Here is a 26,477-nt window from a genome sequence, read left to right as displayed (position 1 = left end):
GCCTGTGGCAAAATAATAACTTGAGTTAATCTTCCCCTTGGGGCTTGAGATTTTGTGAGGGAATGTGAAGAAATGGGTGTTTGAGGGAAACTGTGCCTCTTGCCCCTTTCCTTTCTCACTGCCTGTCATCACATAGGACCGCCCTTCAACTCTCCAATTCCTACTCTTCTAACCACCAACAAGTTCTTCAGGGCTACTGATTTTTTTCCTTTGATTTTTCCTCCCGGGGCGACTGTACTTGTGCCCGGATGAATTTATCTTCTCCAGGTTTTCAGAATACGTTTTCTCAGCTTGCCATCCCTGCCTCCCATCTCTCATTTTCCTGGGTACTTTGCAGAACGGAAACCAGAAGCAGAGCCCCCTGCACTTCGTAGCATGTATCTGAACCATCTCAATATTGGTTTTACAATTCCTTATGAAGACGATGGTGCCAGGGATCTGCTGAGGTCCCGAGTTCATCTCTTCCGCGCAAACGACTTTCATGTGTTCTCACAGCTGTGCAAGAAACTTCTCCTTTTCCCTGAGTTTGCGATGAAAACCACGAGCGGTTCAGCTGTCCTGGGCTGTCCCTGGTTCACGTCTGCAGTTCAAGCTGTAGGGTTCATCTTTGGATTCTCGGAGGACAGCTGCAAAGAGCTGCCAACATCCTAGTCAGGGAAATGGAGCCATCACTCACTAACCACCCAGAGGGCTGTGTACTGTGCCAACTACTCCTTCACGTGTCCCTCACGACCTTTACATCATTTGGCTTTTGTCAGTTTTCATGACCCAGGAGAAGCTGTGATCATGATATAGGAGCGGTGAACGTGGTGATGGGGTGTCTATGTGGGTCCCTGGTTCCCAGGTTCAGTACATTCAGGAATGAAAATATCAAATAATGAAGCTGCTCAGACTCAGAAAGATTGAAATGTTCAGTGTAAAGTGGAAGAGACAAACTCCCTTGGCTGTGGGAGGAACTTAATATAGGACTAAGTTTAACATGGTTGGTTCTGTGTGTGTCTGTGTGTGTGTGCACGAGTTTTTAATAGGAAAATTGGGTCTTTGTGTTTCTTATCAAACAGAGTATCAGAGGATTCCCATCTGTTTCCCAGAGATGTCTTGTTAATTTAAAGCTCTTTTGTGTCCGCTAAGATGAGACGAACATCTTGCACTCCCACTTACGCCAGTGGGTGCTCTCTGTTTATTTAAGACCTTTTCAGGGTACTCATTTGACCCTGGGTCCAGGCACAGCCTGTTAATTCCAGGCTCGTTTATGGCACTGTAAAAAATGCTGGGCGCCCAGTTTTAAAGGAGAACCCCTGGAAATGGCAGGAATGCGTAGAATGTTGGATGGTGACTGTTAAAATGGAGCTGCGCTGGGCAGCTGGCGACAGGGAACTGGGGGTCTCTCTTTCTGTAACAAGCATCACAGCAGTGTCTGTGCCATGACAAGACTTTCCTGCTCTGTAGTAGGTCAGAGCTCCCCATGGTGCAGCTGCCCTCTATGCAGTAGCTTTTCATTGCCATTCCAGGCAGCCGCCAAAACAGTCCTTGTACCCATATTTCTCCAGCAGAGTTTCTCTTCATAGTGGTGGAATGGATGGTCCTGGCTGCAGTTTACATCCTATAGCACCCAGCATGTGGCTTCACTGACTGACATAGTGGGCCAGGAATGATGTGGTTTGCCTTCTAGGAGGGCAGAGCTGCCTTTGGTGAGCCCCAGATTCCATTATGGAATCTTCACAGACCTGTGTGGCCCTGGAGATCCAGGACATCGATTCATTTGTTGAAGGTCATAAGCTTAGAAGATGGAGCTAGTAGTCTCCAGTTTTTCTGCTTTGCACAAAGTAGCTTTGTCTTGCGATTATTTTCTGTGCACTATGATATGGCCAAGTGCAATTGTTTTATCATTTCTGCCTGTTAGTATGTCTTTTTGTTTTTGTTTTTGTTTTTTTGGGCCACACCCGGCAGTGCTCAGGGGTGGCTCCTGGATCTGAGGCTTTGAGCTCCAAAATTGCTCCTGGCAGGCTGGAGGACTATATGAGATGCCGGGGATCAAACCCGAGTCTGTCTCGGGTTGTCCACGTGCAAGGCAAATGCCTACTGCTGTGCTATCCCTCTGGCCCCTCTGTCTATTAATATGTCTTATGCTGAGGAATAAACTGTGATTTACTAGTGAACCACACCTCTGGTACTCAGCCTATAGTTCTTTCTTTAGAGGGCCATAACCTGTGGTGCTCAGGGATTACTCTGGGCTCTGTGTTCCAGAATCACTCCTCGAAGTTCTTAGGGGACCATATGGGGTGCCATGGGGATCAAACCCTGGTTGGCTTTGTGTTTTTTGGTTTGTTTTTGGGCTACACTTGGCAAAGTTCAGGGGTTACTTCTGGCTCTGTACTTAGAAACTGCTCTTGGCAGGCTTGGGGGACCATATGGGATGCTGAAATGGAACCAGGTTCAGCTGTGTGCAAGGCAAGTGTCTGCTGTACTATTGCTTAAGGCTCCAGTATAATTTTTAAGTGGAAAAAAATCTGCCCCCGAATACATCCCCTGAGATGATGTCACTAGCTCTTTGTAATAGGTGTTTTGAGGGGGCCTCACTTTGGATAGAGTGTAAGTCGTTGGTTTCTATGAATGTCAAGTCACAGGGGGGCCTGAGTTTGATTCTTAAACCACATGGTCCCCATGTACCTTCAGACCATAGCATTAAGCCATTAGGCCTGCATCATTGTCTTGGGCCAATTATCTCCAGCAGAGGTCCGTTGTTGGGGAGGACCCAGTTGAAAAGCAAGACTTATACCACATCAAGTGCGTATTTGGGTTTGGCACTGTTGTTTCCATTTCATTACATGGAACCTTTAAACTTGACTGTAGTGTCTTCCAACTTTATCCAGAACAAAAAGGTACCTTGTCCTATATGAAATAAAAAAATAACTTACTGGTACTTTATCTCACTTTCACTTAGAAGTCTTACCTCTGACTCCTGCCCAGTTTCAGGGTTTCACTTCTGGTGAGGGAGAGAGTTGCCTGAAGGTCTTTCTCGCTTGTGTCAAGGGTTAGCACTTTTTCACAGATAGAAGGTGTTTTGCAAGCGCCTCCCCTACCTTTTACTTTTGAGGCAGGAGGGGGCTTTTTCTCAAGGCCTCTACATTACCTGAGCTCTCCATCTCTGCTGGCTTCACTCCTGAGGGCTTAAGAAAGTCATCAGCATCTGTTTATGTTCAGAATGATGGCAGACTTGGGTCAGGTTTGAAATGGCCCTGAAATGTTTTCCATGTTGTTGATTGGAATCTACTGGCTTAATGTTTAATGCACAAACCTTGAATGTTTTGTGAGAATCTAATCTGCCCCTTGCAATGGCCTTGGCAGGCCCAAAGACTGGTGACGCTGCCCTTCTGGAGTGGCAGCTGGATGTGTGGGTTCACCTATAACCCCATTCTGGGAACTGCCAGTACCAGCTACACTTGCTCAAGCCAGGAGCCCCCAAATCATCTCTGATTTTTCCCTTGTCCCTTATTCCCTGCGGAGTCCTTTGGCAGTGCCAGCCCAGTCTTGCTTCTTCCAGCTCTGCTTCCTCCAGGCCCAGCTCCCTGGAGCTTCACACAAGGAGGCCACAGTGGCTCTGTCACTGGTTATGGGCCTTCCTCTCCTTTCACTTTCAGTCTCTCTTCCCACACAGCCATGGTCCGTTGTTTCAGAGGCTCACGTCATTTTCTTCTTCTCATTAAAGTCAAGACCTGTGGTTTTTTTCTTTATTTTGGTACTTAGCCCCAAAGTCAGTCTCCCTGCTGATCTGTAGAATTTAGTTTCTTTTTTCTAGAATCTAGTTTCTGATGGACTGTCCATCTGCTTCTCAGACCTCTCTCCCTTCCTCCCACTGGCCTTCTAGTTATTTCTGTGAGATCTTTTTTGCAGCTACGGAGCACATGCCAGGTTCTCTCCAGGTCTGAGATCCAAGCTATCTATTCTCACCTCTGTCTTCCTGTAGCTGGCTCTCCTTAATGTCTCATGGGCCAACATGGTCCTCATCATCCTCTCTAAGGTGGGTCCCTGGCATTTAAACTATTGAACAAAGGTATCAGCCTAGGGGAAGCTGGTTGAAGGAACCTGCATCAAGCACAGGGTGTCCCAAGTATTATAGTCATGGAAAGAAACAAAGCTGGAATAAGATCTCTAAATTACCGGGAAATTTGATGAATTCCCTAAAGGGCAGTAAAACTGTGACTTGGTTATTATACTCTCCTCAGATGAAATTTATTTGCATTGCTATTTGAAGATAATTAGTTAGTAGCTAGCCATTTTCTGTAAGTTCAGAGCTATCTTTTCAGAAGTGTAAAATACTGAATCAAGAAGCAATAGAAAAGCAAGACAGAAGACCTCCCTGGGGGCACTAGTGGCCCTTTGGCCTGTTTATTCTCTCTCAGCACCTGCTTCCTCCTAGCATTAGTCAGAGTTTGTCAATCCTCTTTTTCAGGTTCAAGGGATTGGTGGGGGGGGTGGGGCGTCTTCTTCCTTAGTCAACTTGCATGCAGGGCAGGGAGCACTTCTGGTAGCTTTGCTCAGAGAAGGAAGGAAGAAAGAGAGGGATGGAGGAAGGAAGGAAGGAAGGAAGGAAGGAAGGAAGGAAGGAAGGAAGGAAGGAAGGAAGGAAGGAAGGGAGGGAGGGAGGGAGGGAGGGAGAGAGGGAGGGAGGAAGGGAGGAAGGGAGGGACTAAACTGCACTGCAGTGCTTGGCGTTCATCTGTTATAATAGCAGTTCAGGCTGATTTGGAGTCTCTGAGAGGGTTGGATAAACTCCTTTTTCTCAGGCTCTGTTTCCCAGCTTCTCTCTCTATGTGAGAATCACCTGGCGAGCTTTCAGATAAATATTTGAGCAACAAGAAGTGCAGGTGTCTGGGGCCACTGCCAGAAACTCATTTCATTAGTCAGGGATTGCAACCTACAGTTCAGCATTTGGGTGTGGAGCTCCCCAGCAGTGCTCTGGGACCCAGGACCACTCCAGCTATTTTGAAGGTGATGCTGTGCAGAGCAGGCCTGGAGGTACTGAGGACCCCTTCCCCGCCCCCAGATTCTTCTGTGTCCCTGGGGCTAATCATGTCTTCCTTGGATAGCCGAGTGAAGCATTTCTAAGAGCTAGAAATGAATGTATTTAACTCTGAACATGTCCTGAGCTCTAGCAGAGCCTGAACTGGGGAGCAGCCAAAGACACCCCAGAGCACATGTCTCCAAGGCCGTTCTGGGGTCAACCCCACATTTACTTGGCCTCCGAGTGCCGCCCCCACTGTTGGCACAGAGCAGTTTCCGGCTGAAACAGATGGTGACAGTGCTGGCTGACTGCAGGCGGAAGGAAGAGGGTGAAAATTGAGGACCAGTAGGGAATTCCTGATGAGGAGAGCACATGGCAAAGCCTGTCCTGAGAGCTGCTGTTTGTTTGCTTTCTGGGGACCAGCTGTGAGGGCTGTGAGACCCCATGGAGACAGAATCTCTGGTTCTGAAGCTTATGGACCCTTTCCTGGAATAATGTTTTAAAAGCGTCAAGAGAATTGCACAGGAAACCACATATATTGGGATTTAGATGGAGACATGCAAGCATTCTAGTGCGACATACATGCTTGCTGCTTTATCTGTGTATTTGGTCTTCATGGAAGACTTGAGCATGTCCATGTGATAGGGTCGCAGCATGTCTCAGGATATTGCAGCAGTGACAATGCGCGCTAACCTTCATAAAGGGAAAGAAATGACACTTTCCACTGAGAGAGAAAGAATGGCAGTTTTTTCTTCCCCAAGGTGGCTTTTTGGAGAACCCCCCACTATGCTGTGATCACCATAATGGGTCCAGGCCTGGGGGCAGTCTAGTCCTGTTTGTACCAAAAGGAAAAAGAATTAGGACAAAAGAGTGAGTTATTTATGAAATGAAGCCTAATCACTTCCAAGATGGATTTTCTTTGTCCTTTTGTTAAATGCCCATTTGTGAAATTAGTAATGAGTGAATAGTTTGGGGGTAAAATTCTTAGCTTAATAAAATGCTGGCAACATTATTGTTGATTCCTTTGATCTCTTTGGGTGAGTGGGGGATTTTAAGTGTTACTGAAGCCCCCAAATTTGTGAACTACTGTTAATGGTCCTAAGTCCATCATCACAAAGATCCAAAGGCAATTTATTTGAATAATTATTGGGTTCTTTTTCTTTTTTTGTCAATGGAATTACAAAAAATAATTACTTTATTTCAGCACCATGGTTACAAAATTGTTCATGATTATTTTCAGACACATTGTACATTACCCTTCCCTAGTGCAGGTTCTGGCCACCAATATCGCCAATTTCCCTCCCACCTTTCCCCTGCTGGCCTCTGGGCAGACATCTCTTTCTCTCTACCCCCCTTCTCTCCCTCTCTCTCCCTCCCTCTCTCTTTCTCTTTTCTTCCTCTCTCTTTTTCTCTCACCCTCCTCTCTTTCTCCTTCTCTTCCTCCTTCCCTCTCTTCCTTCCACCCTCTCCCTTTTTCCCTTTTTGACACTGGTGTGCATTACTGTTAATGAAGGGGTATGTATCATGCATATCACTTTATCCCCTTTTAGCACCCCATTTCTGTCCACCACATTTTTTCTAACTACTATTACTGTAATGGTCCCTTCTCTACCCTAACTGTACTGCTCCATTATTTGTGGCAAATTTCCTACCGTGAAATGGTCCTCCTGGCCTTTATCTCTATTGTCTCTGAATATTACCATACTATCTTTTTTTATATCCCACAAGTGAGTGAAATCATTTTATGTTTATTTTTATGTAAAATTATTGTTTTTATCCCAGGTGATTCTGTCTCTTAGGTGGCATTTGTGTGGTCATGTTTTTTATTTATTTTACTTTTTTTTTTGAGCCACACCCAGAAATGGTTCTACACTCAGAAATCGCTCCTGGCAGGTTCAGGGGACTATATGGGATGCTGAAGATCAAACCTGAGTCAGTCGTGTGGAAGGCAACCACCCAACCCACTGTGTTATTGCTTTGGCTGGTCACTTATTTTTTTAATTTAATTTTATTGAAAGAATAGTGATTTAAATTTTATTTTATTGAAAGAATAGTGATCAATAGAATCCTTCATAGTTGAATTTGAGCTATGCAATGAGCCAGGGCCCTTCCCATCACCAGTGTCAACCTCCCTCCACCAATAGCCCCGGAGTGCATCCTATACCACCACCCTTTGCTCCCTGGCCTGCCAGTATAACAGGCCCCTTTAAATTTAGATTGCTAAAGTGTAGGTCCCTTGATTATATTATTATTCACTTTGTCTTGGATATTTACTTCTGTCCTTATTTATTTCCTTGTTAATACATTCGAGACCACTTGGCCCCTGGCCCCCAGCATTTCTTTGATTCTTTCTTCTTAATTTTATAGAAAAATGCGGGAATATGTGGTAAAATAAAGTAATCCATGTCCCAAGATTCTATGAAAAAGTCCAGAGCCCCAATTTAAAAGATAAGAGATTTAAAAAGTCTAATTTAAAAAAAAGGCATGTGGGGAGGTTGTTTGTTTGTTTTTGCATAGGCACAGCAAAATATGGGGTAAATAGAAAGGACAAACCTTTGGCCTAAAAAACAGGCAGATCTTACCCATGATGCATCCTGGCATAAGACCAACTACAGGCTCCAGGCTTACTAAGTTGTCTAATTTCAAAGTCTTTCTCTGTGGTTCCAGTAAAACTTCTTCACAATCACGGTTGTTGCAGTCAGTTTCTGTACTTAGAGATCCTGTTTTTTTAAATGATCCTATGTTGAAATCAGGGTGACATGGAGTGTCTTCTGGTCTCATCTCACCATTAGGTGACAATGCAGGGAGCCCTGACCTGAAAGCAAGTTGTTGCTGTTACCAAGTCATCAGTGTGTCATCTGAACCCACTCTGGAGCAAGTCAGTGCCAGGGCAGCATTAGGGTCATCCCTGGTAGAAGACTGATTCCTGGTGCTGGTATAGAAAACCATGCTGGTTCCATAGATGGGATCAAAGATTCAGGGGTGAATGGCCAATGTCCAATCTTCTGGAGCCTATGTCTAGTCACTATGACAAGTGTTGGTGTAAGGCACTGCTGCAATATAAAATGCTTGTGTTTCTATCCCTATTAGATAATAACTTGTTTCCACACAAAAGGTTTTCCCATTTTAATGTGGTCACTTTTATTTTTTAGGTCATACCTTGTGGTGCTAAGTACTACACCCAGTTCATTGCTTGAGTGTCTCTCCTAGCAGTGCTCGAGGGACCTTGGGTGCTGGGGATTGAATACAGGCCTATATATAGCCCATGAGCTCTCTCCCCACCTTTCTGTGACATTTTGGATTGTCACAACTGAAGTATGAACTATGTGAGGCAGGAGTCAGCAAACTTTGTGTGAAGGGCTGGAAGTGATATTTTAGACTCTGTGGCTTGTAGGCTAATTGCTGCTACCCAGTGCTACCATTGTACTAAGATACAGACAGTATAAGATACAGGCAGTAAAAGAAGAAGCCTGGCTTGGTGCCAGTAAAAATTAATTTATAGATATGGAAATGAGGATTTTATATCATTGTCACATAACATTCAACAATACTCATTGGATTTTTTTGATACATTCAGAAGTGTAAATCCATTTTAATGTTCACAGCAGACATCAGTTGGATCTTGGTCATAGGTGAGAAACATGAAATCATGTCCATTGAAAACCATGCACAGGAGCAAGGGGACGGTGCAGCTAATAGAGAATATGTTTCAACATGTCTGAGGGCCCAAGTCCGAAACCTGGCCCACACAACCAGGCAGAGTATTCCTATGAGTGCCCTTCATGGTTCCTGCTCAAGCACTGCTTGGTGTCACCTCTATAAACAAAAGGATGTTTGTAAGAGACTATTCATAATGAAGGTAAACTGTCAAACTGGAAAGACTCAAATTATTCATCACAAGAGAGTAGATTTGACAAACCCAACGATAGTTTTGTAAATAGTGATTGCACCATCACAGTCAGAAAGAAAGATCCCTATCTATAGACAATGCATTGAATGATCATCACGGACAAATGTTGTCACAGGTTAATACTGTCTGACTTCCGTAGGTGACATTCCTCAATGGCAAAGGTACGCTATGGGTTTAGAAACCTGAATCAGTGTTGCCAAGAGGGCCACACGGAAACAATCAATGGGAAGGGGAAGTGAAGGAAAATTCTACACTATGGAAATGTTAGATCTTAATTTGAGTGTTGGCTATATGGAATGCATGTTTGTAGATATTCTTAAAACAAGTCTCAAAGCCTTAAATGCTATATACTTTTTTGTTTGTTTTTGTGTTTTTTGGGGATGGACATACCTGGCAGCATGTAGGGCTTGCTCCTGTCTCTGCACTCAGAAATTACTCTTGGCAGTGATCAGGGGACCATATGGAATGCTGGCATCGATCTTACCTGGGTTGGCCGTGTGCAATGCAAACACCTTACCTGCTATGCTATCACTCTGGCTCCATAAGTGCTATGAACTTAGTTGAATCAAAACAAAGTATGTACTCAAGAAGGAACACAGACTTCTTCAGAGTGAGCAAAGAAACATAGAAACAAACCAGCATGTTACATGTTCAAGTGAGAGTGGGGCTTGAAGAGCAAGCCAAGGATTTCTTCTGTCATGACTTTATCTAACAGAGGGAAGCAAAGGATTTTTTCCTTCCTTTTTAAGAAGGGTATAAGTTTAACATTAGGAATTAGAACAGAAGTTTTAAAAAGGGAGGCTGACACTGGAGAAATGGTGCAGGGTTAGGGCTTGGCTCAAGGTACACAGCTCAAGGTACACAGTTAAGCTTGCAAATAGCTGACTCCAGTTTGATCTTTAGCATGGCATGGTTTTCTGATTAATGCCAGGTACAATCCATGAGACCTCTGACCATTCCTGTGTATGTCACTCTCACTGAACTGCCACCTGAGCATCCCTGGGAGGGAGCAATACCACTGAACCATATTTGTGGCCCCTTAGGCAAGTTTCTTAATCTTTGAGTTTCAAATGACTTATTTTTTATGTTTGTTTTGGGCCCATTCTGGGTAGGGCTCAAGGCTGATTTTGTGCTCAGGGATCAGTCCTGGTGGGATGATCCTATGGGATGGCAGGGGATCAAACTCTGGTCGGTAGAGTGCAAAGCAAATACTTTTGCAAAGCAAATACTCTAACTATTGTACTATCATGATGGCTCCTGGGTTCAAATGATTTATCTGGAGAAATTGTATATCACTAGATAGTAGATACTTTATTGATTAATAAAGACACCTAGGAAAATTATTTCTTTGCTTTTAGAGGGGGGTTATGCTAGGGATCAAAACTGGGGCCTTAAGCTGCTTGATAGATATGTGAGGGAGAGAGAATCCTTGCCAGGAGAGAGTCTTGAGGAAAGGCTGTATCCAGGAAGATGAGCATCTGGCTGTGGTGCATTCTAAAAGCTATCAGGGAGCCCTGTTTAAATCCTAGCATGAGAGCTGGGATTCAATGTGGCACAGTATGGCATTCACTCATGGTGCATTTGGCTGTCCTTTACTAGATTAAGAAGGGTCGGGCCCGGAGAAATAGCACAGCGGCGTTTGCCTTGCAAGCAGCCGATCCAGGACCAAAGGTGGTTGGTTCGAATCCCGGTGTCCCATATGGTCCCTCGTGCCTGCCAGGAGGTATTTCTGAGTAGACAGCCAGGAGTAACCCCTGAGCACCACCAGGTGTGACTCAAAAACAAACAAACAAACAAAATAAAAACAAAAAAAACAAAACAAAAAAATAGAAGGGTCAAAAACCTATAGCAACTAGTCATCAGAAATTGACTTTTATTGATTATTTTCTGATTATCCCATTTGCCATTTCTTTAAGTTGTATTGACCCCAGGAATATGTCATAAATTTGTTATATACCTGCCAAGAGAGAGGGTTGTGGGATGAGAGGAACCTTGAAGACATTGGTGATGGGAAGGGGACATTGGTTGGAACATTCTGTGTCTGAAACAACTCTATGATGAACAACTTTGTAAATCACAGTGTTTCAATAAACATTTTGGGGTGGGGGAGAGTTGGTTTTCATTAAAATACTGTGCTTGAATGACATTTTTCCACAGTTCTCTGGTGATCACCAGAGTAAAGGGCTAGTTAGAGAGATTCTGGATGCTGAGCTGTTACTTCTTGTCTTCCTCAGACAGCCCTGGGAAGTAATCATCCTCCTGTGAGCAAGTCAGGGTGCAAATTACTTTATGTCATCTTGTTCTGTCTTTGTCAATCCTGTTTGCTGACTGAACAAATACCTTCCTGAAATAGGTGATTCATATAGTTTATCTTTGTTTTCCTAAAAGTCTTGATTTTCTTGCCTTTTTCTTTCGAATTTCATTCCTGCTGGAGTGCTACTGAGATTGCAGCCATTTGCATTGTCGTGTTTTAATTCAATTTTCCAGATTGGCTAGCTATTTATATCTCTTGGGCCCTTGTTTGATTGATCACGCAGGGGCTTGTCACATTGCCTACTTTTTGAATCAAATGTGGACATAGCAACTAAAAAATAAACATACTGTGGATATTAGAAAACTCTGGACCTTCTTTGCCTCAGGAGCGAGGCTACTTGCTTGCTGTTACTAAGATGTTTTTTGGCTATAGCACTGCATCAATCATTGCAAGTACAGCTGTGTTTTTGGAATGGAAAGCTGATGGGAACACAAAGGCACACTGCAGAGTATTATCCTGAACAATGGATACAGATGGAAATCATTACGCATAATCCATAATGCCATTGCAATTTTTGGAGGGTTTTTGTGCCCCGTGATTTTGTTGGATTTGTTATGCTATGCCAGGGCATCATTTCCGTTTCCAGAATAGTTTTGTCAAAAATTGGAAAGATCAGTAAATAGCCCCGGCAGTTGCATTTTAGCTCTTTGTAGCATTGGGGATATGGCTAGTGATTGTGACAGTAGAATCTTGTTAAATCTGGGGCTGGTTTCTCAAACTCTATACCATTTTGAAAATACAACAGAGATTGCAAGTTAAATTTCTTAAAGAATTTTTTTATACAGAGCAAGAAATTTTGGCTTAGTAAATTTGCCCAAGGAAGGTGATTTGCAGGGTGGGTGGGTGAGGAGGGTGGTGAGTAGGAAGAACTAATTTTTTGTTATTTTTGCTGTTTTTGACCCACACTCAGTGATGTTCCAGGGTTATACCTGACTCTGCACTTAGGAGTTACTCCTGGTGGGCTCTGGGGAATGTGGGATGCCAGGGATCAAACCATCCATGCATGGTTGGCCACATGCAAGGCAAAAGTTTTATCTGCTGCACTGTTGCTCCGGATCTGGGAAGCACTAGTTCCTCCTTTCCTTCTTGTCTGTTTTCACTTCTGAAAGAGAAGGCTAATGATAATCTTATGTCACTGAGTTGTGACGATTGAGTATATGTAGATTTAAAAGTGTATGCTATATAATACACCCCATGTAACTTTGGCCTGTCACTCCCCATCACTTACTACTCTATTTGTGCAATGTCATGTCCTTTTTCTTGCTGGTGTACCAAACGCTTAAATAGGAAATTCACCAGAAACTCAACTACAATCTCTGATAAATCAACAGTGTTAAAAAGGTTAATCCAGAATGCTTGGGCCACACTGTAACATTTTTTTCTTTATAATGCCAGTATTATTAGAGTTATTCTCATTGTGTCTAGACCAAAATTTAACTTGTGTTTAGTAGTATGAAATTTTCCCCTCAAAATAATGATTCATCTTTTGGCTACCAAGTTCCCCCTTTTGCAGTTTTCCAATGAAGTCTCACTCGAGCTTCTCTGATTCTGATTCTTCAAGAACTGCCGCTGCCTCGATTTCTGGTGTCCAAGAGTGAGGGCGACCTCCGTTTTGGGAACCCAGCTGAGCCACCTGGAACCAAGGTTCAGATTCCATATTTAGCCGTGGAAAAAAATACCTTCAAAAGAATGGACGGTGAGGATAAACAGGTAAACACTCCAAGCCTGCACTTTCGATCCTCAGTATGAGACCTTTTACAGCAAAGCCTCCACAGATCTGTGGTCGAACTTCTGATGAACTTGTGCTGTGGGAGCCAGTAACAGACTTAGAAATGAGTCAGAAAAATTTCCTTGTAGCCATACCAAGAGCCTATGGCCTTGGAATTACCACAAGTCACTCTTGGGTCCATGTGAGCCCACTTGAATATAAAACTGTTAAAAAGAAGGGGAGTCCATATACTTCCATGCTTTTTAGACAGTGTTTTCAAATAGGTTCTTTGAAAAGCAACTTCTAGAGATCTTTCCCCCTCTGCAAAGAAGTCTCTAGTTAAATATCTTAGGAGGATGCTGCTTCATATCCTATTCATGCTGGAAAAGAGTGAATCTCTAGTCTAGGTGACTCAGTATTTGTATACTGAAAGGCTCCTGGAGGCTTATATCAAAGAGATATGCATTTACGGAACCCCTGGAACCAGGAAATCCTTCCTCAAAAATGTGTTGGATAGGTTAGGGGCAAGAATAGGAACAAGGAGCTTTTCCCACAATCAGAGCACTGATTACATTTGTCAAGGTGATGGTTAGTAAAAACAAAGCCTAATCCCCCCAGAAGATTGAGTTTAATAAGAATCAAGTCTTCTTAATACGGGTGTATGCTCATACTTTCAGTTAAGATAACTGTGTTGTGAGGAAGCCAGGCTATAGTCAATATAGATTCTTCTGGAATTTAAGAAATGCGATCTTTTTTTTTTAGGAAGACTTGACTCCAAAAATTTAAGACTGCAGGGTTTGTCAAAGGATGAAAGTGACAAGTGAATTTACATGTGCACCCTAATAATGCACAGATGGGGTTTTGCTGCAGACTTTCTTATTAAGATTTTGGAAGTGCAGTGCTTTTTGGACATCTTCTTGTATGGGTGCTTTTGTAATTATGATATCTGTAAAGTCACTCTTCAGGGACACATATAGAAAAAGGAGCATACACAACAACGGGGGTGGATCTAATTATGTCCCATGAGATAAATCATATGATTTTATTCAGATATGTTAAAGAAATAAAACTGACAATATTTTTCAGAACAATATAGCCCTTCCCAGAAGGGAACAGGAGAAAATTGGGTAAATTGGGTCAAGTGGGTGAAACTTGTAGTGGGTGAAATTTGTAAAGGACAGGAACTAAGCTTTTTTTTTAAGGGGGGGGTACCCTCTGCGGTGCTCAAGGGTTATTCCTGGCTCTGCATTCAGAAATCACTCCTAGCAGGCCTGGGGGACCATATGGGATTCCAGGAATCTTACTCAGGTCTGTCCCAGGGTGGTCGCATGCAAGGCAAACACCCTACACTGTGCTATTACTCTGGCCCCAGGAACTAGACTTTTGCTGGTGACTTTAATGTAACATACAGGGGGACTTTCAGAATGGAGCATCAGAAACCTATGTACAATATTCTAAGCCAGCATGGCTTCAAGCTTGGGATGAAAGAGAATTGGACTCTTTCCTGGGTCCTCTTGGGCATGTTTTTCTGCCAGCCTTTAAAGAGGGATGAGGATGTTCTGTGACAAGGTCTTGAGACCTTTTCATGGCCAGAGGATTGAGATGTATCCTGGTTCTTTGTAGGGGGCTTTTCCTTAGTCCTCCCAGTTAGTGGTTATGAGGTCACACTCAAATACTCATTTTTCTCAAAGAATATTTGATCAGCATTTCAACTTGTAGATCTTTAGACTCCCAACTCACCTCTAGTCTCTGAACTGATATTTGCCTCCATTTACCTTGTTATGTGGGGGTGCTCCAAAGAGACCAGTTTACTCAGTACTTCTAGGTGTGATCATTGAGCACAGAGCCAGGTGTCAAATTTGAATTCTCCAGGAGGGATTCCTGAGCACAGTTTCAGGGCTAAGCCCTCAGCACCGCTGGGTGTGGCTCAAAACCCAAACCCAAAATTGCCACCATTTAAAGTGACTAGTTTATTGGTAGCTTTTAAAGGGGGTAGGGATGTAGTAGCAGGTAAGGCTGCTTACCTTAGTTGAGATTCAAATTAGAGCTTGTGGAGATTGTGTCCTTGTATTTATGAGTCTACTACTTGGAGTGCTTTCCCCAAAATGAATTGTTTTGTATGATCACCCTTCCTTCTCCCCTTCCTCATATACAGGGAGCTGGCATTTCCCTTTGGCATGATAAGATCTAGGAATATTTAGGATTAAACATGGAACAATATTTTTAGTATCCACCTTTGCGAGATGATTTGCTACAAGTAAATCCAGGAACTCGGGGACCTGACTAATGCATGAGAGTCGAGTCTCTTCACGAAGAGATCCAAATTGGGGGAAATGAATGTCATTTCATGTGATCGGTATCTTTCATTTTCCGAAGGAAAATATTATTAGTGCCACTGAATAGGACTGATGCTCGCTTTAGTCATTTAGGTGAGCGGGGTCCAGCTGAGACTGTTCTCTTGGAGACTTTCTGAAGCCTCAGCCCCTGCTTTGAAACTGTGCTGCTTTTTGGGAGGAATCCTTGCCTCCCTTTCTGGAATCAGCCAGCTCACAAGCAGGAGAGTTGCATTATACTTCATAACAGCAGCTCAGAGCACCAGGCTCCTCCGGTGCCATCTCTGAACTCTGCTCTGGTTCTTTGAAGCAGGAAGCACCGTCTCCCACGATGTCACCCCTCGCCTCCCCTCCTTCTTCCCCGCCTCATTACCAGAGGGTGCCCTTGAGCCATGGCTACAGCAAACTGCGGAGCAGCGCCGAGCAGCCGCATCCAGGTAAGAGCAAACCTCGGGGCCAGCAGGGCAGTGCCAGGCAGTCTTTGAGTTCCTTATCTCCCAGCCAGCAACGCCACCCGCTGCCCAGGCTTCGGGCTTAATTACCTCTGTCTTTGGAACCTGACTGGATTTAATTATATACTCTCAAGTGAGAATATGATTTTTATTTTAAAGAAAGGAAATGAAATATGTCTCCTGTGCTCCAAACTTGAGACTTGTAAACAAGCTATTCAGAGGACTTGATTCTTCCTATGCAGATTTCATTTCAAAGGAATTTGGCTAATATTAAGGATTTCTGCTTTTTTTGGTGGGGAGAGGGATTCTTATTTCTCTATATAAACCCCTGTATTAATGACTGCTTTTTGGGGGTGTGTGTATGTGGAGGGAACCACTTGACCATACAGCTGTGCAAAAGCCAAAGGGCCAGTTTGACCTTTCAAGATTGATTCCATATGAGAACATAGCTAGCTCCTGTGTTTGGAAGAACGAGGGGCACCTGGAAGGGGCTTTGCTGCAACGTGTATCCCAGGGCTGAACTGCTGGGGAATTGCCTGCTTGCTGGCTGCTTGTGTGAGTGTGTGTGTGCATGCATGAACATGCATGTGCACACACTATGCTGGCCGTGTCACATGTGAAGAGATGGTTGTGGGTTCTGAGGATGACTTGCAGAGTTGCTACCCCGGGCCGCAGTGCTCACAGCTCAGTACATTTGTCGCAGCATCTTGCCCGCCCTGGGCTCAAGAGCTAGTTTTAGATAAGCCTGATTGAAGGGCTCTGGGCTTCCAATAACTGCAACTCCCCCTTTGAATTTTGTGGACTGTGACGGATAATGACCCATTTTCTTTATTTTTTTTCTTTTTCTGCTGCACTGAAAAGAGTGGTGACTTCTTAGAGGGACACAGAGGAAAAAAAAAAAGCAAATGTGTGCTGGCCCAAAGAGAGGCTGTAAGCTTGCAGAGAAAGACAGGTGTGGCAGTGTGGAAATGGCTTTTGATTACAATCAGAAGACAGGTTTCTGGGAGCAGCTCTGTGACCTTGGCAACCCAGGTCTCCGAAGCACAGTGGCTGGTGGCTTCTCCTTTAAAAGGGAGTAACAGTACCTGCCAGGGGGACTTTGTGCATTAGTGGGGACTTAAGTCTTAAGTCGAGAAGGCAATGAAGTTCTGTGAACATGCAAAATAATGTTGCTACTGCAAAACAACGAAATCTCAGTTCTCCTGCAAGCATAGACTGTCATGGGTGTCTGAGATGGGTCAGGTGGCAAATTCTTCATTTTCCTTTCCCAGTGTCTCCTGCCTGATTCTGGAGTTTTAGAATTGACTTTTTAAGCAATTTTCTAATCTCATGTGGGCTAAGAAGGTGGAGTACTATGGCCAGCATGATGTGTGGGTTTTTAATTGAGAGGTGAATCCTGTTTGGTTCTATAGAGTTAGCTGCTTCTCTACCTGTTGGATAGTCCATGAGGGTATCTGTACTCATGCCTTCTACTTTAGGCCCCATTTTGCCTCATTCCTTTCAAATTATGTCGTAGGGGCTGAAGTGGTGGCACAAGCCATAAGGCATCTGCCTTGTGTGCGCTAGCCTAGCACAGACCGCAGTTCGATTCTCCAGCGTCCCATATAGTCCCCAAAGCTAGGAGCGATTTCTGAGCACATAGCCAGGAGTAGCCCCTGAGCGTCACCAGATGTGGCCAAAGAACCAAAAAAATCAAAATATGTTTTACCACAAAGATGGTAAATGCAGTTAGAGAAATAACTACATTAATAACTACCATGACAATGAGAGAGAGAGAGAGAGAGAGAGAGAGAGAGAGAAATAGAATGCCTGTCCTGAAGACGGGGTGGGGGAGGTAGGGATTAGGGGACATTGGTAGTGAGAAAGCTACACTGGTGAAAGGGGGAATGTACATTTTATGACGGAAACAGAGCTATGAACATGTTTGTAACCATTGTGCTTAAAAAAAGAAATTATTTAAAAAAGAACCATGTAAGTATAAGACTCGTGTGCAACACTTAAGATACCAGATGGTATGGACCATTTGGAAACTATATTTTTGCTATTATGATGCATAGTAAATACTTGCTATATATAATGAACCTTCAAGGACCCACTCAATAGTAGCTACAGTTAGAGTATGGTCCACTGAGGAAATAAATGAATAAAAATAAAATTGCTTCCACCTGCCCTGTCACAAGGGTTCACTCACATTCTTTCTTGACTTGGAGCAGCTTATCTTGTGATTGTCCATACCTCAGACTTCCTTCATCTTTAACAAAAAGAAACGAAGCAAAGTGGAAGAGCTTTGCTTAGTGGCAAAAAGCAGCTGCCTTGCGGTTGTGAGTCTGATCTTTGGTGTTGCCCATATACTCCGAATGTTGAGCTGGTGATTCTGTTGTGTGGGATTCCCCAGTGTTGCAACAGTGTTTTGTCTCTGGGGCACTAAGGCCAGGTGTGTGTGGGTGCCACAAATGAAGTGCAACCCTCTGCAGACACTGGAAAGAGATTTGACCCCCTAGTGCAAAGGTTGCAGCTAAAGAGTGTATCATAAGCAGGTATGTGAGCATCACAACTTGACATGTGGCACACCGAAGGGCAAGGAAGGGGAAGCATCAGGAGGGAGGTAAAATTTACACAGCATAAAATGCATGTATTTAAAACCTTCATTTGAAGGTGTAGCTAATGGAGACACCCAATAGCCAGCCACCAGTTTGTTAAGAAGGGAACTTCTTTTAAATTTTTATTGTGAACAAAGTGGATTATGAATCTTTCACAGTAATATTTAAGATACATAGTGACAATGAATCAGGGGCTTCCCACCAGCAGTGTTGTTCTCCCTCCACCCCTGTTCCTAGCATACATCCCATATCTTCCAAGGAGGGAACATTTTTATAATTATCTTTATTTAAACACCGTGATTATAAATATGATTATAGTCGTATGATTAAAGTAATGTAAAGAACACCCCCCTTCACCAGTGCAACATTCCCACCACCAATTTCCCAGATCTCCCTCCTCCGGAGGGAACATTTTTTTTTTTTTGTTTTGTTTTGTTTTTTTGGTTTTTGGGCCACACCCTGTGACGCTCAGGGGTTACTCCTGGCTATGCGCTCAGAAGTTGCTCCTGGCTTCTTGGGGGACCATATGGGACGCCGGGGGATCGAACCACGGTCCGTCCTAGGCTAGCGCAGGCAAGGCAGGCACCTTACCTCCAGCGCCACCGCCCGGCCCCCGGAGGGAACATTTTTATTACTCCAGTGTGTCCTTCTCAGTTACTTCCTGCCTTCGGCTGTTGGTGCTATTCTGCTATCTATCACCATAGATGAGTTGTGCCTTATTCTAGACATTTCTGTTCAACGGAATCATCTAGAGTGGTCATGCTCTGTATGCATTTCTCTTGAAACTTCCTCAATCCTGTGGGTCTCAGTTGTTTGCCTCTTTTTATTAATCATGTTCCAGTGTTCAAATGTATCATGGTTTGATGACACATTTTGCTGTTGATGGATATGTGGGCTCTCTTGGGTTTGGCTTGCATGAATAAAACTACTATGAATATTGGTGTGTGAGTCTTTTTTTGAGACACATGCTGTCATTCCCCTGGCACCTAGGTGTGGAATAGCTGGATTTTAGGGCGAGTGGAAAAGAAACTGCCAGTTTGACAACACGAGCTATGTGTTCCCACTGGCAGTAGTTAAGAGTTTGGTAGTTTCTAGGCAGCATTTGGTTACCCTCGGTAAATTTTTTTTTTCAATCAGACATGAAGTTACATCTTTTGGTGGCCACCCTTTTATTTTGAGACACTGTTTTTTTAGTTTCTGTTCTCTCTGTCTCTTCCCAACCTCTGACATCTTTTTTTTTGTTTTGTTTTTGTTTTTGTTTTTTGTTTTTGGGTCACACCCAGCAGCGCTCAGGGGTTACTCCTGGCTCTATGCTCAGAAATCGCTCCTGGCAGGCTCAGGCGATTATATGGGATGCCGGGATTCAAGCCAATGATCTTCTGCATGCAAGGCAAACGCTTTACCTCCATGCTATCTCTCCAGCCCCTACCCCCCGACATCTTGATCCCTTCTTCCAGAAGGTTCTCCTCTGCCCAGCATGGAGAGAGGAAAAGAAGTGAACAGTTGCTTGTTTCTCAAGAATTGGTCTTTTTCTGGAGTTAGCCAGCATTAGGAGCCTTTTAAGTCCAGATAGTGGAGAATAAGGTCATTTATAAGTAAAAGTGTAGATGGTATTTTCACTTGTATTTCCTCATTGTTGAAATCAAAGGAAAACAGAGTTCTTCCATCTGCAACTCAGCTCTTCTTGAGAGTTTTGCTTCAGCTTGATTGTGATCACTGTAAAACTTGCTAATTCCTTTTTTTATAATGTCTGTGGTTCCTTCCCGCCTCAAGATTTCCCCTGGAGACTTTCTTTTACCTTGCTGCTTCTTTTTCTGTCATATATATTTAAGCCAAGAAGAGATGTCAACTTATTTTCATTCTCTCCAGACATCTTCAGTTTCTCAGAAGGCTGATTCATGTTTTCCTCTCCGGACTTAAATTTCTTACTCTCCCCTATTGCCACTCACCCATTCAGTGGACCCAGGAATCTCCATGTCTGAATCTCTGCATCCTTTGACCTATGTAATAGAACATGTAAAACCTGGTAAAGCTCAGTGACTCAAACAGTGAGCATTATTTTTTACTTGTGTCTTGTCAGAAAGGAATTGTGGTCCTGGAGAATTTTCTGGGAAGGCCCTTTTCTGGAGTAATTCTCCTGTTTAAGATTCTTCATGCTGAATTTTTGGCTATTAGGGCAGGGGTATAAATGAATGTGAGAGAGAGGGGTTCAGTAGGACTGAACAGCTTTCTACTAGTTGTGAGTTTGAGTCCATGTCAGTTCCCCTGCCAGGATCCTATGATCACCCACCCACTGGATGTCATGATAACTGACATGCTCATATGTAGTGATAGCTGCTTAGATTCACATGCTATGAATCACATGGAAGTCTTTGCATACAGGCATTTCTTCTTCACACAGTCCTCAGAGGTACTTGCTACTGTCTCTGTTTCCACATGTTGAAATCAGTACTCTGCGCATCTTAGCTTAGTTGTACTTAAGTGCCTAGTGGAAGTGATGATTTTTTCCTCCAAGCTATTTCGGGTCTCCAGGGTCAATTCTTTCTCATTTTGACTTGTTTCTTTTGATAGTTCAGGCCTTATTTCGGAATAAGCATGTCTTTCCTGCTGTTTATTATACATCTTCTTGAAAAGCATTTGCCTGGTACCCACTAACATCTCCGTATGTGCTGTGACGACAGTCTTCCCAAATGAAAAAAAAATGTGGTGGGCCCATGCTTCTCATTTCTGTTCACTTCTACCTGGTGTAACGGTGAATATTTCCTCTTTTTGTGACTTGGTTTCCCTTATCTGTAAAATACACATAAAACCTCGAGGCGTTCTCAGTGGATCAAGTGAGAGATGAGACATCAAAAACTGAACCTGGGACACTGGGGGTGATAAAATGAGCCCAAAGTTTTTTCATTTGTGTGTTTAGATTCTGGTCTATATTATTCCACTTTTGAAGCCATCAACTGGTTCATGGTAGATGGATAGATGATTAGTTTTTACTTACTTACCTGTGCTCTGTATCTATTCCTGTTCAGCACTGGATGAAATCTTAGGGATTATTTTGTACTCCTCCCTCTGGAAAAAGTACTTCTTATTCATAAACATCTTATCAAGGGATCTAGGAATTATTGTTTTTGCATTGAATTGCTTTTGGTTTTATTGAGGAGTAAGGGGATGTGAGTCTAAGAGTGGTTTGTTAATCTTGATGTATTGTTGCCTATACTTTTGAGGGGGGCATACCTGACAGCATCCAGGAGTTACTCCTGACTCTGTGCTCAGAAATCGCTCCTGTCAGGCTCAGGGGACCATATGGGATGCCAGAGACCAAACTGGGGTTCGTCCCAGGTAGACCACATGCAAAGCAAATTCCTTACCCGCAGTGCTATCACTCTGTCCCTGTTGTCTATGCAATTTTTATTCAAAAAAGCTCAAACTATGGAAAACACAATGCTCTAACAAACTCTGATATGTTTTATCTACCTAACACATTTTTCAGGAACTATAAAAATTGTTTTTCTTACAAACACTCAGAAACTTGAACTGTTGACCCACAGAGGCCAGAAATAGTTTCAAGGTGGGTGATAATGTTTTTCTGTTGGACCTGAATGCCACCTACTTCTGTTGAACTGCTTTCCTGCCAATTGCAAGACCATTATTAAGTGTTCTTGGAAATGAAAGGAGTGGAAAAACACATTTGATTTCATGGAATAACAACCTTTTATAAAAAGGTTACAAAATTATTTTTCATTGGCTTATTGAATAATAATAGAATGCCTGTAAAATACATTTATTCCTTTGTATATTTTTCTTTAGCTTGGTTTATATTTTCTCTGCTAGGGAAAAGAAGACCTTGTCATTTTTCAACAATACACAAGATGAACGATGATGTTGATAATGTGTATGAGTTTATTTTGGGGGCAGATGACAAATGGAAGACAAACTGGAAAGTAGATAGGGATTTAATATATGGAAAGAATTGGGCCCCTTATAAAATGACACTTCTCTGACGACTCTCATTGCTTTTATATTCTAGTTGAAATTTCACCATATTGCCCTCATAGTTTATTACTAATATGAACCTGGTCTACGTATTTTCCTGCCTTATCATGAATTGGTTGAATATCTTTGATGGTTCAATTAAATTGTACCCAAGAGTTCCCAGGCATGTTCTGCAGAGGTGAGCCTGGGAGCATGCGCTGCTGATCCTTTGGCCAGCTCTGCCAGGAAGATCAGATAAGCTCTCCATTTGGTATGCAGTCATAACTTGGGGTAGGAAAAAATCACATGCCATGTTGATTTTTCTCTCTCTATCTTTTAGCTCCTTATGAAGCTAGATCATCATCCCTTGTCCAATCTGAAGGACCCTCGTCTGGGGGCCCGAGCACCAATACCCCTCGGCACCAGGCTTCCCTTCTTCGGGTAAGTCAGATTTTGAGGTTTTGTGTGAGAGAACAGTGACTAGCTTTGGACTCAGGAACATGGTGTTTTGATGTATTCTCTATAATTATACTGTTGTTGATTCATTTTTTGATGTATTTTTACCACACCCAGCAGTGCTTATTGCTTTCTCCTGACTCTGTGCAATGTTTGGGGGGGTCATATGTGGTGCTGGGGATCAAATCCAGGTTGAGTGCATATACCCGCCTAACCTGTTGCACTATCCCTTTGGCCCTATTATTATTACTGTTATTATTATTATTTTTGGTTTTTGGGCCACACCTGGCGTTGCTCAGGGGTTACTCCTGGCTGTCTGCTCAGAAATAGCTCCTGGCAGGCACGGGGGACCATATGGGACACCGGGATTTGAACCAACCACCTTTGGTCCTGATCGGGTGCTTGCAAGGCAAACGCCGCTGTGCTATCTCTCTGGGCCCAATTTTTTTATTTTGGATTATACCAAGTGATATTTATGGGCCACTGCTGTCTCTGCACTCAGGAATTACTCCTGGCAGTGCTTAGGGGATCATATGGAATGCTGGGAATTGAACCCTGGTCTGTTGTGTACAAGGCAAGTTCCCTACCTGCTGTACTATTTCTCCAGCCTCAAAAAAGTGTTTATGTTTTATGGGGGTGTCACATTCAGCCATGCTCACAATAGTGCTTGACAAGCTTGGGAGACCATATGAGGTGCCAGAGATTGAACCTGGGTTGGCTGCATTCAAGATGCCCTACCACTCTGGCCCCTGCATTATTATGATCAATATTATCATAATATAATAATTACTTTGCAGTGCCAAGGTTATAACCTTGGTCTTATGCTTGCAAAGTACATGTATGACCACTGAGCTGCATCCCTGGCTCTAGTACTTTTCGACTGTGAGGAAGATTTTAAGATGCCTGGTCATCCTAAGTCTTTTTTTTGCGTGTGTTTCTACCCCTCCTCAGAGTTTTGAGGTTAATCACCTGGGCTTTAGTATACCCAGCACCAAATAAAGCTTTTAAGACTCAGCTTTAGAAGACGTTAAGGCACATGGGCACCAGAGGCATACCTTGTGTCCAAAGTACTCTTCCTTCAATGTAGGCATTCATTGACGTGCTCATAGGTACCTTCTGATTATTAGGTACCTTCCAAAATGGCTGCCTCACCTCTGTTTTCTTCTTTATTTATATTCATTCAATGCATACTTCACTCCTTCCCATTGGTTTCCTGCCTCTTTCATTGTGAGCCTTTGGATGACAGATGTAGTCAGTCTTTTTTTTTTTTTTTTTTTTGGTTTTTTTTTTTGGCCACACCCGGCAGTGCTCAGGGGTTACTACTGGCTATCTGCTCAGAAATAGCTCCTGGCAGGCACGGGGGACCATATGGGACACCGGGATTCGAACCAACCACCTTAGGTCCTGGATCGGCTGCTTGCAAGGCAAACGCTGCTGTGCTATCTCTCCAGGCCCAGATGTAGTCAGTCTTACATTTATTTTCAGTGACTAGTCCTGTGCCATTCAGAGAGTAAGTGGTTCAGAAGTGGCCACATCTACTGTCTCCTACATTGGCATATTCCAATGAAATGTTATGGCAAAAGTACTGGCCATAAGTCATATTTTTTCTGGCTACACCACATGGTTAATTAGATTGGCTTCTCTCTCTTGTTTTGGAAGGAGGTTTTGGGCCATACCCAGCTGTACTTAGGGGTTCCTCCTGACTCTGTGCTCAGAAAATATTCCTGGCAGGCTGGGGGACCTTATGGGGTGTTGGGATTGAACCTGGGTTGGCTGCATGCAAGGCAAATGTTCTATCTGCTGTACTATTGCTCTGGTCCCAGATTGGCTTCTCTTTCTGGAGTGTTTCAATTTAAGACCTCTGACCTTTTCCTTGTTTGCATCTTTCTTTGTGGAGTATCTCTTTGGTTCCTGGGCAGGTGAGCTCATAGTCTTCAATGAAGTGAACATGCCTAATTATGAAATAAAGGGGAATTATTGTCTTAATCTAAAGACAAAAAGAAGTAGAGTGTTTTATATAACAATTCAATAGCCCAACGTAGGAAAAAGGATCATTTATGCACAGGCTCTTCTATTCGGAATAGAAGGTGGCGTTCTGGGGCCGGCGAGGTGGCGTTAGAGGTAAGGTGTCTGCCTTGCAAGCGCTAGCCAAGGAAGGACCACGGTTCGATCCCCCAGCGTCCCATATGGTCCCCCAAGCCAGGGGCAATTTCTGAGCGCTTAGCCAGAAGTAACCCCTGAGCATCAAATGGGTGCGGCCCCAAAAACAAAAAAAAATTATCAACCAACCAACCAAAAAAAAAACAGAAGGTGGCGTCCAAGGTTCACAGAAACAAGTGGGCTGGTGGTCTGGAACAGAAAAGGGAGAGGTACAGGGTGAACATGATGTTCAGTGAGGCTAAGCCACAGGCCTGGTACAGAAAGGCATCTTGGGGCACTCCTTGTGCAAAGGACGATCTTGATGATAATAGTTGAGTCATAGGCATGCATGTATATTCAGTGCTGCCATGGTTACAAGAGCTAAGCACTGTTCTGTTAGCATAAATGTGTTCACTGGAACTGTGAGAGGTCAAGTAATGGCTCTGAGGTTTCATTCACAGCTAGCAAGTAGATGGCCAGAATTTGAAACTAGTGACAAAACACATACTCAAAAATACTTTGCTATCACCCTTTAGAGTCCCCTATTATAGGGAGTCTTGGCTCTATAGTTGTTGCATAACCAAATATTGGATATGATAAAGTGTCTTCTTGAAAATCCCTATTTCTAACCATTCCTAGGTGTAGAAGAGCTCAAATTTCTCCTAAGTTTGAGTAGGCAACTGTTTCTTCAGTCCAACTGAGTCCCCCATTTTGTAGATAACTGAATCGAGAGGTCCTGTGGTCCACAGATGTGCATTCCTTGGCCCGAGTGTTCAATACCTGGCTCCAGGAAACAACCATGTGTGCTTTTATGCACAATAATTATACTCATTGTGGAACAAGAGTTATGTTGAGGAAGAGTATCTTGAGGGACTAGAATTCATCTGTCATATGTTGGGGAGTCTGTGTGTGTTTCTGCAGAGACCGAATCCTGTATGGTTAGCATGGTCAGTGGTCACACCACAGCTTTGTAATGGGAGCATGGCACCCACAAGACCCTGGCCACCTAGTCCTCCAGTTAGACTGACCATCTGAGGTATGACTTCTCTTCTAGACTCTACATCCATTTTTCTGCTATTAGCCATGATTTCTGTGTACTTCCCTTAAGAAATGTTTAGTAATCTCCTCCCCCATGCTCCCCTCCACCCAGATTTTGGGTAGGTGGAGAAGAGCGTCAAAAAGTTGATATATGGGCCCGGAGAGATAGTACAGCGGTGTTTGCCTTGCAAGCAGCCTATCCAGGACCAAAGGTGGTTGGTTCGAATCCCGGTGTCCCATATGGTCCCCCGTGCCTGCCAGGAGCTATTTCTGAGCAGACAGCCAGGAGTAACCCCTGAGCACTGCCGGGTGTGGCCCAAAAACCAAAAAAAAAGTTGCTATATAATTTCTGGGAATAGTTATGGGAATTCTGCTATGTTTAGAAACTGAAATGGGTGATTATGTTCTGACAGCTCCTGGATCATCAATGAAGGTTTGTAATTGGGAACAGTATTTGAGTTGGAATGAATGAAAAGGTCTCTTAGGTATCAGTCAAATAGAGGGATGGAGTGGGGGGAGTGATTCCTGAATGCAGTCAAGAAGAAATTCCTAA

The 26,477-nt window shown here is 43.4% G+C and overlaps 1 protein-coding gene across 2 annotated transcripts in view; it reads left to right on the top strand.

The window, feature by feature from the left end:
- REPS2 (RALBP1 associated Eps domain containing 2) overlaps positions 1 to 26,477 on the top strand; it is a 236,594-nt gene that overhangs the window by 73,797 nt on the left and 136,320 nt on the right. Inside the window, exons 3-5 of one of the 2 annotated variants that reach the window (XM_049766790.1) lie at positions 12,791 to 12,939; positions 15,584 to 15,707; positions 22,632 to 22,732. In XM_049766790.1, the coding sequence (XP_049622747.1) occupies positions 12,791 to 12,939; positions 15,584 to 15,707; positions 22,632 to 22,732 (374 nt within the window). Of the gene's footprint in view, positions 1 to 12,790; positions 12,940 to 15,580; positions 15,708 to 22,631; positions 22,733 to 26,477 lie in introns of both variants that reach the window. The other variant, XM_049766789.1, reaches the window with a different exon arrangement.

This window comes from Suncus etruscus, chromosome X, assembly GCF_024139225.1.
Source record: "Suncus etruscus isolate mSunEtr1 chromosome X, mSunEtr1.pri.cur, whole genome shotgun sequence".
Classification (NCBI taxonomy): domain Eukaryota; kingdom Metazoa; phylum Chordata; class Mammalia; order Eulipotyphla; family Soricidae; genus Suncus; species Suncus etruscus.
The sequence above is the reverse complement of the archived record's forward strand: the minus strand, read 5'-3'. Positions and strand labels throughout refer to the sequence as shown.